Below are 15,069 nucleotides of genomic sequence, written 5' to 3' on the forward strand. Positions count from 1 at the left end.
TGAGATCCTTAATGGGATATATATTTCCACTATGAGTGTTGATGTTAAATTCTACATAAATGTGCCCTTGAAACAGTGTATTGTAAACATTAGTGGAATTTCTTTTTGGTGGGTTTTGTTTTTCCATCATGCTCCAATGCCAATCTTTGGATCAATCTTTTTTAAACCGACTACCCCTATACTGTACGAATTTACCAGTGTCTTAACGATCATTTTCCTTCTAAATACAACTTTACTATTGTTTAATTAGGTATTTTCTTATAATTTTATTTTTTTGTAGACGATGTTACGTCATTTATCCATTTTTTCTGTATATCTAATAACAACTGTGTTTTAATAATTGAAGACACAAAATAAATTTTATTTTTTTCATTCAGTTTCTTTAAAACAGGATGTTTCGTATGTGCTTGGCAACGTCGTGTATGCGGTATCGGGTGTTTAATGTTCTCCACTGCAGCATTAATTATTTATAACCTTCACGTACGAATTGAAGCTCTTTTACGAGTTATGGCGGAATTTACAAAAAAACGTCGCCTTTTCAATCGTTTCTATTTTCGTTGGTAACATGTTTTTGAATTTCGACTGGGAGTTTTAGAACATCGCATGTGCATTACACCCAGACACGGAGACACGCTAAACCCGTGATATAGTATAATAGTATCATATGCTAGTATACTATAATAGTATAGTCATACTATCATAGTATACTCATACATACTATGATACTATGCTAAACAGCTCTCTCTCTCTCTTTCCCCCTTTCTCTCTCTCTCTCTTTCTATATACACACACACAAACAAAACAGCCGCGATGTTTTTGTGTTTTTTTTGCTGTACGTACAAACCTGATGTACAGTTCTTTGCATAGGTCAAACGTAAAACAAATTTGTTTTAGTTTTTGACTGAATACGTCGTGTTTACACAATAGTGATATATGTCATATTCACACGTACCTAGACATACAGAAAGTCGATAGTTGGACAATTTCTCAAGTAAACTTTATCACAAGTTATCCGGTACACATAGTGCGAGTTTCGTTTAACCAATCTTTTTCTTCTTAATGACGGGCAAAGGACATGCTGTTATTGTAGTAGGGTGGGGAAGACGGGACACCTTTAGTAACATCCAAATATCTTGATCGTGTTTTAAACAATTAACAAGGGTATATGTGAATCGTGAGAATAGATACGTTTTTATAATTTTCTAATTTTCATTTTTTACTACCAAATAGGACGCAAAAATAGAATAAACAGGTGTCCAATCTTTCCCCACGCCATTAAATCTGGTTTAAAATGGAAGCATATCAGATGGCCTAAAGCACTGTTTTGGAAACTGAGTTTCCGTTGTACCAGTACTTGTTTTCTTTACTGTACTCGAATCGTAAATTTGTAAACAAATTATAAGCGAACATCTACGTAGTAGTGATTTGAACACGTTTGAGCGGTCGGGAGACTACAACGCACTGAATGAGTCATCACATACTTCGTATTGTGTGGATTTACAATACAAATCGAGTTTAAAACTCAATAAGAGTTTGGTCAATACGAAGTGTATTTCGAAGCTGTCTGATATAAGCTTAATCAGCAGTAATTTTGCTTTAAGAGCATTGTTGGAAGCAGCATTTAGCAAATATCGCGAGCAATTTCTTAGTCAAGAAGTATTTTGTTCTGTTAACAACAGTATAATTTGATACCAAAATGTGAGATATACGTACCCTTTGCACACCATGCAATAATAACAGAACACACTTCCGCTCTAGTACGTTAAAACCAACTAAATTGAGTTCGAGTAAACCTCCTGTTTCAGCGTCTAGAGGCGCCGTAAGCGCTTATGGTCCTTTTTCGTGGGCGTTGATTGAATAAGAGAGAAGTGTACGTTCCATTTGTTTTGGTAGCTGTACTGTGAGGCTAGTCGGACCGCACGGTATTTGCAGTGCAGGGTGTTTGCATGATACTAGATAAAAAAAGAGTTTTGTGGTCTACAGAAACTATGTTGCGACTTTGTGTCATTATTGCGGCAGGTAAGCAGTTTTATTGATAGAATGTTTCACGTTTGTCAAATACAAAATATGATAATATGACAAGGATGCCGTATTTCATTCAGTAATACTAGCCAGTGTGTTTGCCTTCTTCGTTTACTGTCTTGTGTCTACTTTATACAATCTTTTAAGACTGGACAACGTGTCGGTTGAATAAATGTGGCAATAAAAACATATATTGATAATGACATTCGAACCAGCACTGTGATACAAAAATGAATATTGAAGAAATAAATGAAATTTATTTAGTCTCCTATGTTATTGTTAATATTAACATCTATATGTACTGCTTTATGAAAATGCTTAACCTTGTCATTTGTCTCGTAGTCGTTCACCTCGGCCACTCCCTTAGCTACAGGGCAACAATTAACATGGCCGGCATCAAAGGATACGTCGATTTTACTCCCGATACCTCAGACATGAATGTGACGGTGAAATTGACTGGTACCGGTGTGAGCAATTATACCACGTTCATGATTAAGAGCATACCGACAATGTTTGGGTAAATTTTAGAAGTTTTAACAGTTTTTTTTTCTTAAATTTGTATAGTGGGGTGGGGCAAGATGGGACACGTTTTTCTATTTTTCGTCCAGTTAGGTAGTAAATTTATTATTAATTGTTTGAAACACGATCAGAACATTTGGATGTTATGTGAAAAATGTGTCCCGTATTCCCCCTTATACCTACTATACAAGCTTCAGTTTTATACCAAGCGTGCATAATTTGAGGACATGCTTTCTACGTCACGGATATTTTACGTAGTTGGAATTTTAGAAATGTGGTTAATAGTATATTTGACCCGAAGCTCAACTTTCTGAGTTTGTCCTACGTCACGTTATTCATACTGCACCCTAACACAAGTTGTAGCCGTTCAGTGTTAACCTAGTTAGGTCAAACTTTTGATCTGTAAGACTTGTTGATGGCGTAAATTGACTTTGTTTAGTATCGCAAAAATTACATCTTCTAATTTTTAACTTTAATCAACTCATTTTTTTCTTTATTATAGCCAAGTCAAAAGCACACAAGCCTGCGACAACCTTGGGAACACAATAACGGTGTTGACAGGTGACGTAAGAATAGTTATACCTCGTACTCGTTATTGCTTTTTTGGAAGAATCTTATTTGCAAAATGCCATACTTTTGCTACGGCCAAAAGCTACCACCCTTGTGTTAGCGTACAATCATTTATTAGTGCATACGGTTATAAGATTAACATTAAATTAACCGAAACGCCACATTGGGCCTAAACAAGTAAAACTTCGCCTGAATAAATAAATAATTTCCGTCAACAGATTGTCAGTTTAATAAGTATAGCACTTCATTCAATTAAAATAAAGACAGTTTTTAACAGTTATTAACGGAAACAACTAATATTTCATTATAGGAGCAACAAACGACGCTACCAACACCACTGTAGGCTTATCGGAAGAAGCGATTTTTCACCGATCTGTCCTCATTACCGGCAATTCAAATGATCCGAAATTATGTGCCGTTATTCTGCCAATAAACGAAAATCTAGTGACCTATCGGGCCGTCTTTATGGGCCCGATTACCGGAGAAGTTTGGGTGCGGTAAGTGTATTAAAATTGTTATATTTCGTGTTCTATACGTTTGGGTAAGCTTGTTGCATTTCCATCACATACCCATAATGTCTATGAAAGTGAAGTTAAACATGTTTGCACTTAAACGTATCAAAACGTACACGAAATTTCTGCAGCTCCGTGTACTTGGTGAAGCGTGGCATAGCTGATAAAGAAGGCTTTGTTATTTAAAATAAAAACATTCCTTGGTTTGGTAAGAACATGTGGTCAGATATTCTAAGGTAATCCGATATTGGTTTACTTCGTTACGACCTTTCTTTGGGTCCATAACTAAAGCAAGTGTCTGTGGAACAAACCCGTATCGGCAGTATTTCATTCAGTATTATAACAAATCATATACGAGTAAACGTAAAACGCAAATGACTATTAACCTACTCACTTTGCGTGTGACGTGCTGATTTGTTTATGTTCCCTCCTGCGTGGCCCTAATTTAATACAGAGGTGACGTAAGGAACTGGCATGCGGTAATAATTGTATACCCGTGTTAGTGTGGCGAGCTAAATATTAAATTACTGTCCAGTCAAAGTTAATCAACCGTAACTAGACTTATGAGAGTTTTAAAGCACAACGGAAAATCGAGCATGAACTTTATTGCCGAAAAATCCATACAAGTCCACGGCGTGTAATTTAGGCCTGAGCTTTGAATTAAGTTTGAAAAACTTTACTTATTTATGCGTCACGAGCAGGAAAATTAAATCACGCCTTACGTAGCCATATAGCCATAGCTTCCGCTTACCTACAGCAGATGTGTTGATCGATTGAAGTGATATACTATAAATAACATTTCTGTTAGGCTTTTTCGAATTTCATGAAACGTAATTTTATTTTGCCAGGTTAGAGGCGTGGCTGCTAAACAAAATTGACATGCGTACGCTGCTGTATTATTTGAACGAAATTGTCACTGCAGTGTTTATAAACGTATACACCACGTGCCAGAAACATTCACAGTTGCACATAATAAAAATGTCTCGCAGCTGAATTTGAAACCTAAACATTTAGTTGATACGCAATAATATAGAAACCAACATGACGATTGTATATAATCACTTAATAATTGTCAAATTAGTCGATTGTTTACGGTTTAGTCTAATGAGTATTATATTCTACATTTTCTTTATCTTTGATGCAACCGGAACAAGTGCATATGTTTGGCCTGTCGGCCACATTTATCTGAATTTTACCTGATACCATAAATTTTCACTATCACAACTTTATTATTTAACAACAATTTATGAAAACACACAAGAAGCTATTTAGCGATTCGCAAAACAGGTGTAATTTTAGCGATTTAGAAATGATATTTAGTGAACTACGGATAACAAGAAATAATTGTGTATAAGCTTCGAAAATAAGTTCTGCAACTCGTATTTTACAAATCGAAATTAACGGGCTCTGCTAGTTTCTTTGCCGCGTAAACTTTTCATATATAATTTCAAACATTATTTTTGTGTTTATTAAATCCAATTATTTAAGCCGTACTTACCTTTTCTTTTTCTAATGTAACACATCTCAAACAAAATCAAACTTTACAAGAGTTTCGGCCTATATTTTTATAAAACTATGATACTGGATTGATAATTCAAACCATAAAATTTGGACAGTTTTAGTTGATTTACCGAACATTTAAAATGAGTATCTTATTATCATGCTTTTTTAGCCATTGAAAAAATGTTGTTTTCGTTCAACACCGAATTTTAGTGCTTATAACAACAGTAATTGTCTTTGGCGCGCGTGTCTATATTTCCTACGCAGAATACGAAAGGTTTAAAATAAATTATGTATAATCAGTATACACCTAGCCCTATGTCTAAACAACTTTTGCATAATCTGTACGTCAGTGCTTATAAATTATGTAAACAGTTTAAACTGAATGCATTGACTAAATTAGACTGATTTATTATCGTGATGTGGTGAAGTAACGACGACTTCGTAACATAATTTATCTCGTGTCCGGTTACGCTAAATGTATTGCCCAAGGACACAGGCGTCCACGAACATGGCAGCATCATGTAGCGAATTCGGTATCTTTCGGTTACGAAACTTACTGACCTACGGGTTCGGATTTTTCGGAAGCGAAAGTTAAAATCGACAAACGCGAACAAACATAAAAGACCTCCTTATTGTCCTAAAAGTTAAAATTACATGCAGCAGTAAACTGTTTTGTAAAACATCGACTGTTGTTTTGTCGCTATATATCATGTCTTTTCGTTTTTGATGCCTTTGATCCTTCTTTTTTCGTATATGTTCATTATACGCGGTCATTTTATTTTTACACGTTTGTTTATACAGGCCTAATGTATTTAACATTTTCCTTACACATACACACACAAATATATGGGCTAAGTACGAGTATATAGTTGGGTGGGGGGAGATGGGACAACTTTTCATTATTTTTGCTCGTTCAAATAACATTCAAAAATTTATAAAACTGTAGTTTCACGACTCCCATAGACTGTTGTTAATTGTTTAAAACGCGATCAGGATATTTGGACATTATCTGTTGAATGTTTCCTGCCTTTCCTCAACCTAACTATATAGAGTAGGGTGGGGGAAGATAGGACACTTTTCATTCCATTTTCTCGTCCCATTTGGTAGTAAACAAAAAACATACCAAGAATTCTAAAACCGCATCCTCACGACTCCCATGGACCGTTATTAATTGTTTAAAACACGATCAGGATATTTGAACATTATGTGTTGAATGTGTCCTGTCTTCTCCCAACATAACTATATACCTATATATACACTACAAAAGTAAAGTGTATGTAAAGTCATAAACTTTTAGGAAACGTCAGTCGTTGAACGGAATCTTCGTATATTCCAACCTTGCCTATGCTACAAACCCTACGAACCCTACTGCTACCACAAACCTTAAAATGGTCGGTTATGCCAGTGGGTCGATAGGACAGACATTTTCCACTCGGTGCAATACTTTGGCTTCCCCCACCGACATTATGGTTGCCATTCCGGTTGGAAATTCTGCAGCAGCTGCTGGTGAGTGACATTTTGGATGTCGATTTTTATGTAAATTCAATACTGAAAGTAAACTTCAGAATAACATGTAGTAACTTCACCAGTTTTTATATCAGAACGGACACATGGTAAAACGATATATTTATCTCTTAAACTAACTAGGTTGAAAAAATGGTTTAAACTCTGTGTTGCAACTTATTATTTAAATTTGCATTCCGTTACAACGCATTGATTCATTTAACGATTGTTTTCAGGTCGAATGTCGGCAACATTCGTACAGAGCATCAGTGACGTGAAAACTTTCTGGGGACTGACCAATTCGTCAAGCCCTACTATCATCGCTTGCACACATATTAACTTGCAAAACCCACGCAGTGCGGTGACTCGATTTGCTTGGAGCAACCTTAGAGGAACTGTCACGTTCACCCAAGACTCGCCGTTTGACGTCACAATGACATCTGTTGACTTACTAGGGGTACAGGTGCGCATTCAAAATTGATCGTGAATTAGAACATTGTTTTTTTTAACAAAGGAGCGAGTTAAACTTTTTTCCACAGGGTTATTGGCTTTTGGTCATTGCGGTAGGGTTCTACGCTATTGTACTTCAATCATATGGGATATAGACTTATATTTCTAATATAAAGGCTTGCTATAACATATAGTAGTGTGGGGTAAGATAGGACACCTCCAGCAAATAGCATCCAGATATTCTGATCGTGTTTTGAACAATTAAAAACGGTATATATGGGAGTCGTGAGGATATGGTTTTATAACTCTTTTAATGTTCTTTGTTTACTACCAAACGGAACGAGAAAATAGAATAAAACAAATGTCCGCTCTCCCCTTACTATATTATCGATTATATACATGTGATAAATTTAAACAAAAACAATAACATAGAAATCTAAATTTAAGGCAATCAGCAAGATATCGAATATTGTGTACATTTCAGTTTCTGAATGCTACCTACCACATACACAAGTTTCCAGTTCCACAACGACTGGGGGCTTCTGAGAACAAATGCAGCTTCAACAACGTGGTCGGGCATTATAAACCTTTTGGTGCGTCTTCCGTCGGTCCAGCGAATGCGGCTGGTACACACGACCAATACGAAGTTGGTAAGTCAAAAGCTGGCAAGGGTAAACACACTTTATTTTAGTTTGAATACCTGCTGGATGCTAGGTAACCATAATTTGTTTTTATTTATAAAGGCCCAAATTTGTAAGTCTATACCTGATTTAAAATAACATTACAGATACATTTACGGCTATTTAGTTAAAAGGTATACTCACAACTACATGATTAGCGTTTTGGTAAAACTATTTATTGAGCTCCATTGACACTCTGAAAATAGCTGAGTGTTAGTCTTGGTTTTATGTATAATAGTTACAGTTTTCAATTATTTTCTGTTACTTACCCTCAGGGGATCTGAGTGGAAAATACGGTAAGCTAACTTCAGCCACTTTCGCAATGAATTATACCGACTGGAATTTGCCGCTTTTTGGTGTGCACAGTATCCTTGGACGGTCAGTGGTTGTCCACAAGTCAAGCTCGGAAAGGTAAGCTATCAATGCATTCAGAACAGTCTACTAATTCAATATTTGGGTAAATATTTTACTAAAGAGGGCATATACATTTGTTGAAGTACACAAAGAAAAGTTATTGATACAAAAACTTTTAAAAAAATCTCATTTTATCAATGATCTAGACAAAAATTATAATATTCGTGGTATCATCAAACAAATTGAAAAAATATTGAAAATATTAGGCAGTATGAGCTATAAGTGCCCCGCCTTTCCATACTCTAGTAATATTGGACGGTGAATGAGTAGTGGTTTTATTCTTTCTAGATATGCGTGTGCTAATATAGTCTACAACGGTGCTGTGGTGACAGCGGTTGCTACGTTCAAATACCCAGCGTACGGGTACATGTACTTTCAACAAGCAGCTAATGATGTGAATGCACCCACTGTGATATTTGGGGCTCTTGCTAATACGGTAAGTATAGGTTGGTTTCTTACCTCATTAATACGTATTATCAGTGGGAATGTGGAAATTCTATATAGTTACGTTGTTTAAACGGGCCTAATGGAGGGTGGGGCATTAATACACATTTAGCGAAAATGTATTTGAACGTAGTATGGTGGGGAAGATGGAACACCTTTTCATTCAATTTCTCGTCTCATTTGGTAGTAAACAAAGAACATTCAAACAGTTATAAAACCGCATCTTACGATTTCAAAAGACCGTTTTTAATGGTTTATAACAGGATCCGAATATTTGAATATTATTTTCTAAAGACTTCCCGTCTTCCCCACCCTACTATACATGAAACTTTTAAAATTGAACAAAAAAATGTTTTTTCTTTAGGATCATGGTGTGAGTGTTTGGCATAACTTCCACGTTCATGAGTTCACGCTTGGAAACAACTGTGCGAGTGCAGGACCTCACTACAATCCAACCGGGGTAAGATATCGTACATTTTTCGTTCCCATCAGCATCATTCTACCCACAGTATAAACTTTTCACGTGACTTGCGTGTGACGAACGAAGTTTTATTTACAGCACGGCCTACTAAAATTATATAGATAGATAACTAGTAAGCCATGACTCCAGCTCTTTTGTGTGTTTACGTCGAAATGTCGGTACCATAATACATCAGAAAATCTGTTTTGTTCATGCTCGTTTTTAACCCTACACTTTAGACTACATAGAAAATGTTTTCGCTATATTTTAATCTAATCATTGCGTAATATTGTGTACGACAGGTGTTCACAGGTGGCAATTATACAAAGTATTGTTCGGTCACTGACCCTTATAGTTGCGAACTTGGTGACGTCACAGGCCGTGCTTTCGAACCGTTATATCTCTCTTCTTCAATTCGAATTGCCGCGAGCAAGTTTCTTATGAACGATCCTTACCTTCATCTAAGCGGAGTTTACAACATTATCGGCCGGTACAGTTTATAGCAGCAGAATCCTGGTGTGGTCAAAACTGGTCTCAGTATTGTCTCAATATTAAGTAAAAGAATTTCCGCCCCTTGATGTACTGTAATATAGTGGTGTAAAGAAAGATTGTACACTTTTTCGTTCTATTTTCTCGTCCCATTTGGCAGTTAACAAAAAACATCCAACGGTTTATAATACCGTATCCTCACAACTCATATAGACCGTTGTTATTTGTTTAAAACACGATCAGACCATTAGGATATTATGTACTAAAGGTGTCCTATCTTTCCCCACCCATGGCCTACTCATTTTTAAGTAGGCCATGCCCCACCCTACTATATGTACTGTAATAATGTAAAAAAACCGTTTGTATGCAAAAACATCTTTGGGAATAATGTTGTTTATGTGAAATCTGTCCGAACCAGGTCGATCGTCATTCACCAGTTTGGTTTTGGTGCAGCCCGATATGCATGCGCCAATATTACACTACTTCGCCCCTCTAAAGTTGAAACGGAAACAAATTCTTGGACTGGTGAAACTTCTGATGGATCAGTAACTGGAAAAATAACCATGATTCAACCTAACGAGTTTTCTGCAACTTCGGTGAGCTATTAATTTTATCTGCACTATTTAATGAATTTGTTTTTACGAAATAATGTTTTATGGTTTGTGCGTCTATGTCTAAACCGGTATTCCTTCAGCTGGTGACCAGTGACATTTTGATCCTATTTTTGTGACCAGTGACTTTCTGAAACAATCCAACTGATACCCAATGTATATATTCTTGATAAAAAGGCAGGCGTTTGTGTTGAAAATTAGATTTTGGTGTCAGTTAAAATTAAAAAACCTTTAGAGAAATATTTTCAATGGCCACCAGCTTAAGGTATACCATATTAAACAACCAGAACTTGTTTGTGTGGATTTAATTAATTTTTTACACTTTTCTTATAAACCAAAGGTGACTGCAAACTTGGCCGGATTAGCAAACACTGCAGGTGGCTACCATATCCACATTCTACCACTCGAGTCCGGATCGTCTGGCGTTGGTGCTTGCTCAACATCTGTTATATCTGGACACTACAGCCCGTTTGACTTGCCTGCTATAAGTAAGGAAGCCATTAAAGTAAACCCTTTAACATTGTCCTAATGGCCAACACTTTTTCGTAGCTAAGAAGTATTGCTATTGTTTTAAAGTTTAAGGTATTAACCCGTATGACACGTCTTGGCAGTTCCAAATGCTACTGTTGGTACCACGGACCAATATGAAGTTGGTGATCTTAGCAATAAGTATGGACTGCTCACATCCCAGGCAAGTCTGAGCTTGCCCGTCACCCTGGACGACAACTTGCCCCTCAGCACCGATGTTAGTGTCGCTGGTAGATCAGTTTTAATACACAAAGCAAGCGGAACACCGTAAGTGACAATATACAGTGGTTTTCAATCTGTTTTCATGGTCAAGGATGTTGTTATAGCTCTGCAATCAAGCTTTACCCAAATATTTACATGGTTTTATAATAGTTACACAAATATATATTGTTCCGTTAATTTTATAAAGTGCCATTTTAAGCTTTAAATTGATTTTGGGTTTACTGTGTATTCTGCTTAACAAGTTATGCATTTATAATTAGGTGGAAATGCAATTCTCTTCTTGAACAACCGTATGATAACACGGGACATGTCATAGTCGCAGAGGTTACGTTCACGGATGCTTTCACAGGCTACATTAGACTGGTAAGCGAAATTTACTACTGTACAAATCTTTAACTATTTAGGCAGAGTGTTTTCAAGACATGATTACAAACTATAATGTTGAAGATATATAGTAGGGTGGGAGAAGATGGGACACCTTTTTGTTCTATTTTCCTGTCCCATTTGGTAGTAAACAAAGAACATTTAAAGAGTTGCTGACGACTTTCATATACCGTTGGTAATTGTTCAAAACACGATCAGGATATTTGGACATTATGTGTTAAAGGCGTCCCAACTCCCCCCCCCACCCTACTATAATTGTAAACAATGATGCTACCATCCACCTTACAGAGACAAGTTATATACGACGATGGGACTTCCACGCCAACAACAATCGAGGTGTCTGTTGCAAACAACAACGGTAGTTTGGTGAGTCCACGGTTGTGATCTTGGTTTATCAAATTAAAATATTTTATAATGTCCCGCCTTACCCCGCCTAGCTGTTTTCGAACTGCTAAAATTGCACCCGGTGTGAGAATAGGTACATAGATCCTCGTGTGTTTTAACATTTTTTTAATTTGTTGTTAATTATTAATGGAGTGATAGTACTAGTTCGTGGTATCATCCCAAAAAAACATTTTCAGTTTGGAAATATTGGACAATACGTTCTTTATAAAGGTCCCGTCTTCGCCCGTCCTACTATATATTAGGGTAAGGGGAAATGGGACACGTTTTCATTATTTGCTCGTCCCATTTGGTAGTAAGCAATAAACACTCAACGAACTATAAAACCGCATTCTCGCGACTCTCATTATAGACCTTTGTTATTCGTTTAACACTTGTTCAGGATATTTGGAAAGCGTGTGTTAAAAGTGTCCTATCCTACCCCATATTACTCTGTATATATTCGTTGTCCAAGCATATCCTACTAAAGATATCTTTAATAGGCCATGGTCCAAGATAGATTTGTTGACCTATATGTCTTATTTATTCAGACCAACAACCATAATTGGCATGTACATATTGATCCGATCACAACCGAAACATCTTGTAAGATTGCTAAAGGTGGGGCGATAGAAAAGTTAGAAAAAAATACATTTCTTGTTATATATAAAACTATATAGACGACAAATGTAAAACATTTTTTCTTCTGTTTTTAGACCAAATAAAGTCTGTTTTGGCATTCAACTGAAAGTTTTATTGAGTAATGGATTGCTGGGTGCGGCTTATTTGAAAATATTTCAAGATCAAAATATATAAATAAATGTAACAAGCCCCTGTGTTGGGCTAGAGACAGGCGGACTGCCACTTTTGCCACGGCGGACAAATGTATTATATTTGTTAAATTAAACAACATTTAATTGATTCTTAGGTCACTACAACCCTCATGGTGCACCGGTATCTTCTGCTAATTACGCTGGTGCTGCTACTTGTAACCGCATGCAGCCGCTTGCGTGTGAATTAGGTGATCTCAGTAATAAACACGTAAGTAAAACTTTTGACTTTCGACAGAGTAAAGTAATTATCGCAAGCATAATAACAGGCCCCACTAAGATTTATCCCCAAAAAATATAACTGGGCCTACTTGGGCTTACTCCAACAGGCGAAATACAACATTGGTGGCGGAAGAAAACTCTTTGTTGATGTTGACTTACCACTGAACACGGGCAATTCCGGTAGGTTAAATTATTTTCGTACTATCCAACTATGCAAAAGTAAAATGTTTAATTTATATTTAATATAACAGGTCTGTGCGCTTCACTTGCCAGCCTACGCGTGGGCTACCAAATTCGTTTGCAGTAATTTAAATTTTTTATCTTCTTATTTAAATCGGTCTTGCCAAACAGATGTTTGCGCTAATGAAGATCTCCATTCATTACAATTAAAGCCCTCGCATACCTTTGGAAAGCGGCAGGCTTAAACGGGTGAGATCCATGCGGTATAGCACCCCGGGTGTTGGGGTAATGGGCCAGTCTAGGCCCCATCGCGTGCCACGTCGCAGGACATCATTCACCCACCTAGATTAGAATACTCGTGAATTTGTTTATTTAGACTGTAGTGTTTGCACATGTGTTATAAAAAGGTCGTGTTATTTATTTACAGTATTGGGTAGATCGATCGTATTCCACGCTGCTGAAGCTGGATCAGCCAGGATCGGATGTTCCAACATACAACCGATAAATAATGGCAGCAACTCAATGACCATTGCTTTCCCATCGTCCGTAACATACGACTAGTAAGTGGGTTATTAATACTCGCTAACATAGCTGCATACTTCATGAGCTTTTGCGGTTTTTGAAGTATGTATCCTTATGGTCTGTGCAAACAACATATCTGTTCTATTAATATACACGTACCGTTTTTGATCGTTTCGGTCTTTTCGGAAAAGTTTTTGATTGGGTTTTAGGTCACCGCATATTTCGGTTGTATTGTGATCGGCTATAGGTTCAATTCGAAACGGTCCTTATAAATGCACGGAGAACTTTCACCAGTTCAACTTTCATCCCAGTTACAGATTCACGAAAGCGATTGCTGATGTGTTTGCAATATCTCGTCACAGGGTGGTAGTAGTGCGCAATACAGCTGTTCCAGTAAGTGGGGTGGGTTGCTCGAAAGTCATGGTGTATATTGCAGGTAAGACATGTAACAGTGCGGACAGTGCATTTAATTTGTGTATATAAATAAATAGGACTAACAAATCAAATTGTCGTTTATTTTCCCCCCAGGTACACTGCCATCATCCCCTACTCTTGCCGATGTAGTAGCAGGACTAAATGTAAACCTTGCCCCGTACGCCCCTACAGTTGCGTGCAAAAGTGAGATAGGGTTACAAGTCGTTGGTCTTTCTGATCTCAGCGGTGCATCTATTAATTCGGTACAATTATCATTTGTTCTCTTCGTAGCCCTAACCTCATGCTTTATGCAGTTCGCTCTGTTTTAATCACAGCAACCGTAATGTTCGCGTACGTTTAATTTCAAACATCATATCAGTTCTGTGTATTTACTTGCTTCAGTTCAAATGTAAAGAGTCGACTTTTCTTGTTAACTTTGTTATATATGTATTCCTATTGTTCGTTGAGTTCCTCATATAATTTTTTTAGACCTACTTTGCGAAGTTGGGCCTAATTTGCATTTGTACTATACCCATCTTCGGTAACATGCTTTATACTGGGCGTATATTTAACTTTATATTTATTTCCAATACACAAGATAACCAATGAGTTGCAAATTCTTTTGCGGGTTATATTGTAATTCTATTTTGTCAAATGGTCATCGCGTATTAGCCGTGTTTAAACTTCAGCCTACTCCGGATGTAAGTGTAATAACATTAAGTGTCCAGTAATTGTAAATGTGGTATCCAAATGGTCAATCAAACACAAAATGTTCACACACGAAATTATACGTATACGTACGGTAACTGGCAAGCAAGCGCGAAATGTATGAAACAGAACAACCCGCCACCCGAGAAAAGGTTACTTTCATACACTAACAATTTTACATGTGGATAGCTGTTTTAAGATTATTTTATTCAGTGAAATAATAGCCACGCCCCGGTTCTAGTCGAAGTGAATGAATGAGTGTAACTTCGTTTATCCTCGCGAGGCCGGAAAACGACAATCGTTAATACACGGGAATTCTGTTTCATACACCTCGTGGGATATTTTACCACGCGTATCTTACTTTGTGAGTAATTATGTATGGCTGACAATACGGCCAACTCAATATTAATGACCACTGGGTTGGAGCAATTGCCGAAAAGAATCTTGCCCAAGAGTACATACGTCCACAATGGTAGCAGCGGCGAGCATTGAACCAATCTC

General features: G+C 37.0%; 2 protein-coding genes across 3 annotated transcripts in view; both read left to right on the plus strand.

Moving 5' to 3' along the window:
* Window positions 1-15,069, plus strand: part of LOC149724963 (trafficking protein particle complex subunit 6b-like) — a 90,947-nt gene that overhangs the window by 56,211 nt on the left and 19,667 nt on the right. The gene's annotated exons all lie outside the window — the stretch shown is intronic.
* Window positions 815-14,480, plus strand: LOC149724971 (uncharacterized). Of its 2 annotated transcripts, XM_089891774.1 has the most exons (22): window positions 815-2,019; window positions 2,365-2,539; window positions 3,044-3,102; window positions 3,422-3,608; window positions 6,424-6,632; window positions 6,866-7,092; window positions 7,564-7,729; window positions 8,035-8,170; window positions 8,462-8,609; window positions 8,982-9,077; window positions 9,380-9,567; window positions 9,985-10,162; window positions 10,518-10,665; window positions 10,789-10,972; window positions 11,188-11,290; window positions 11,600-11,677; window positions 12,244-12,313; window positions 12,621-12,733; window positions 12,852-12,924; window positions 13,352-13,484; window positions 13,758-13,882; window positions 13,975-14,480. In XM_089891774.1, the coding sequence occupies exons 1-22, from the start codon at window positions 1,947-1,949 to the stop codon at window positions 14,187-14,189; spliced, it is 3,084 nt and encodes a 1,027-aa protein (XP_089747900.1). In that variant the 5' UTR covers window positions 815-1,946; the 3' UTR covers window positions 14,190-14,480. The 2 variants fall into 2 exon arrangements, with proteins under 2 accessions (XP_089747900.1, XP_089747899.1); XM_089891773.1 differs by lacking the exon at window positions 815-2,019 and having other exon boundaries at window positions 2,316-2,539.

Source organism: Ciona robusta, chromosome 14 (genome assembly GCF_009617815.1).
Source record: "Ciona robusta chromosome 14, ASM961781v2".
In the NCBI taxonomy this organism is placed as follows: Eukaryota; Metazoa; Chordata; class Ascidiacea; order Phlebobranchia; family Cionidae; genus Ciona; species Ciona robusta.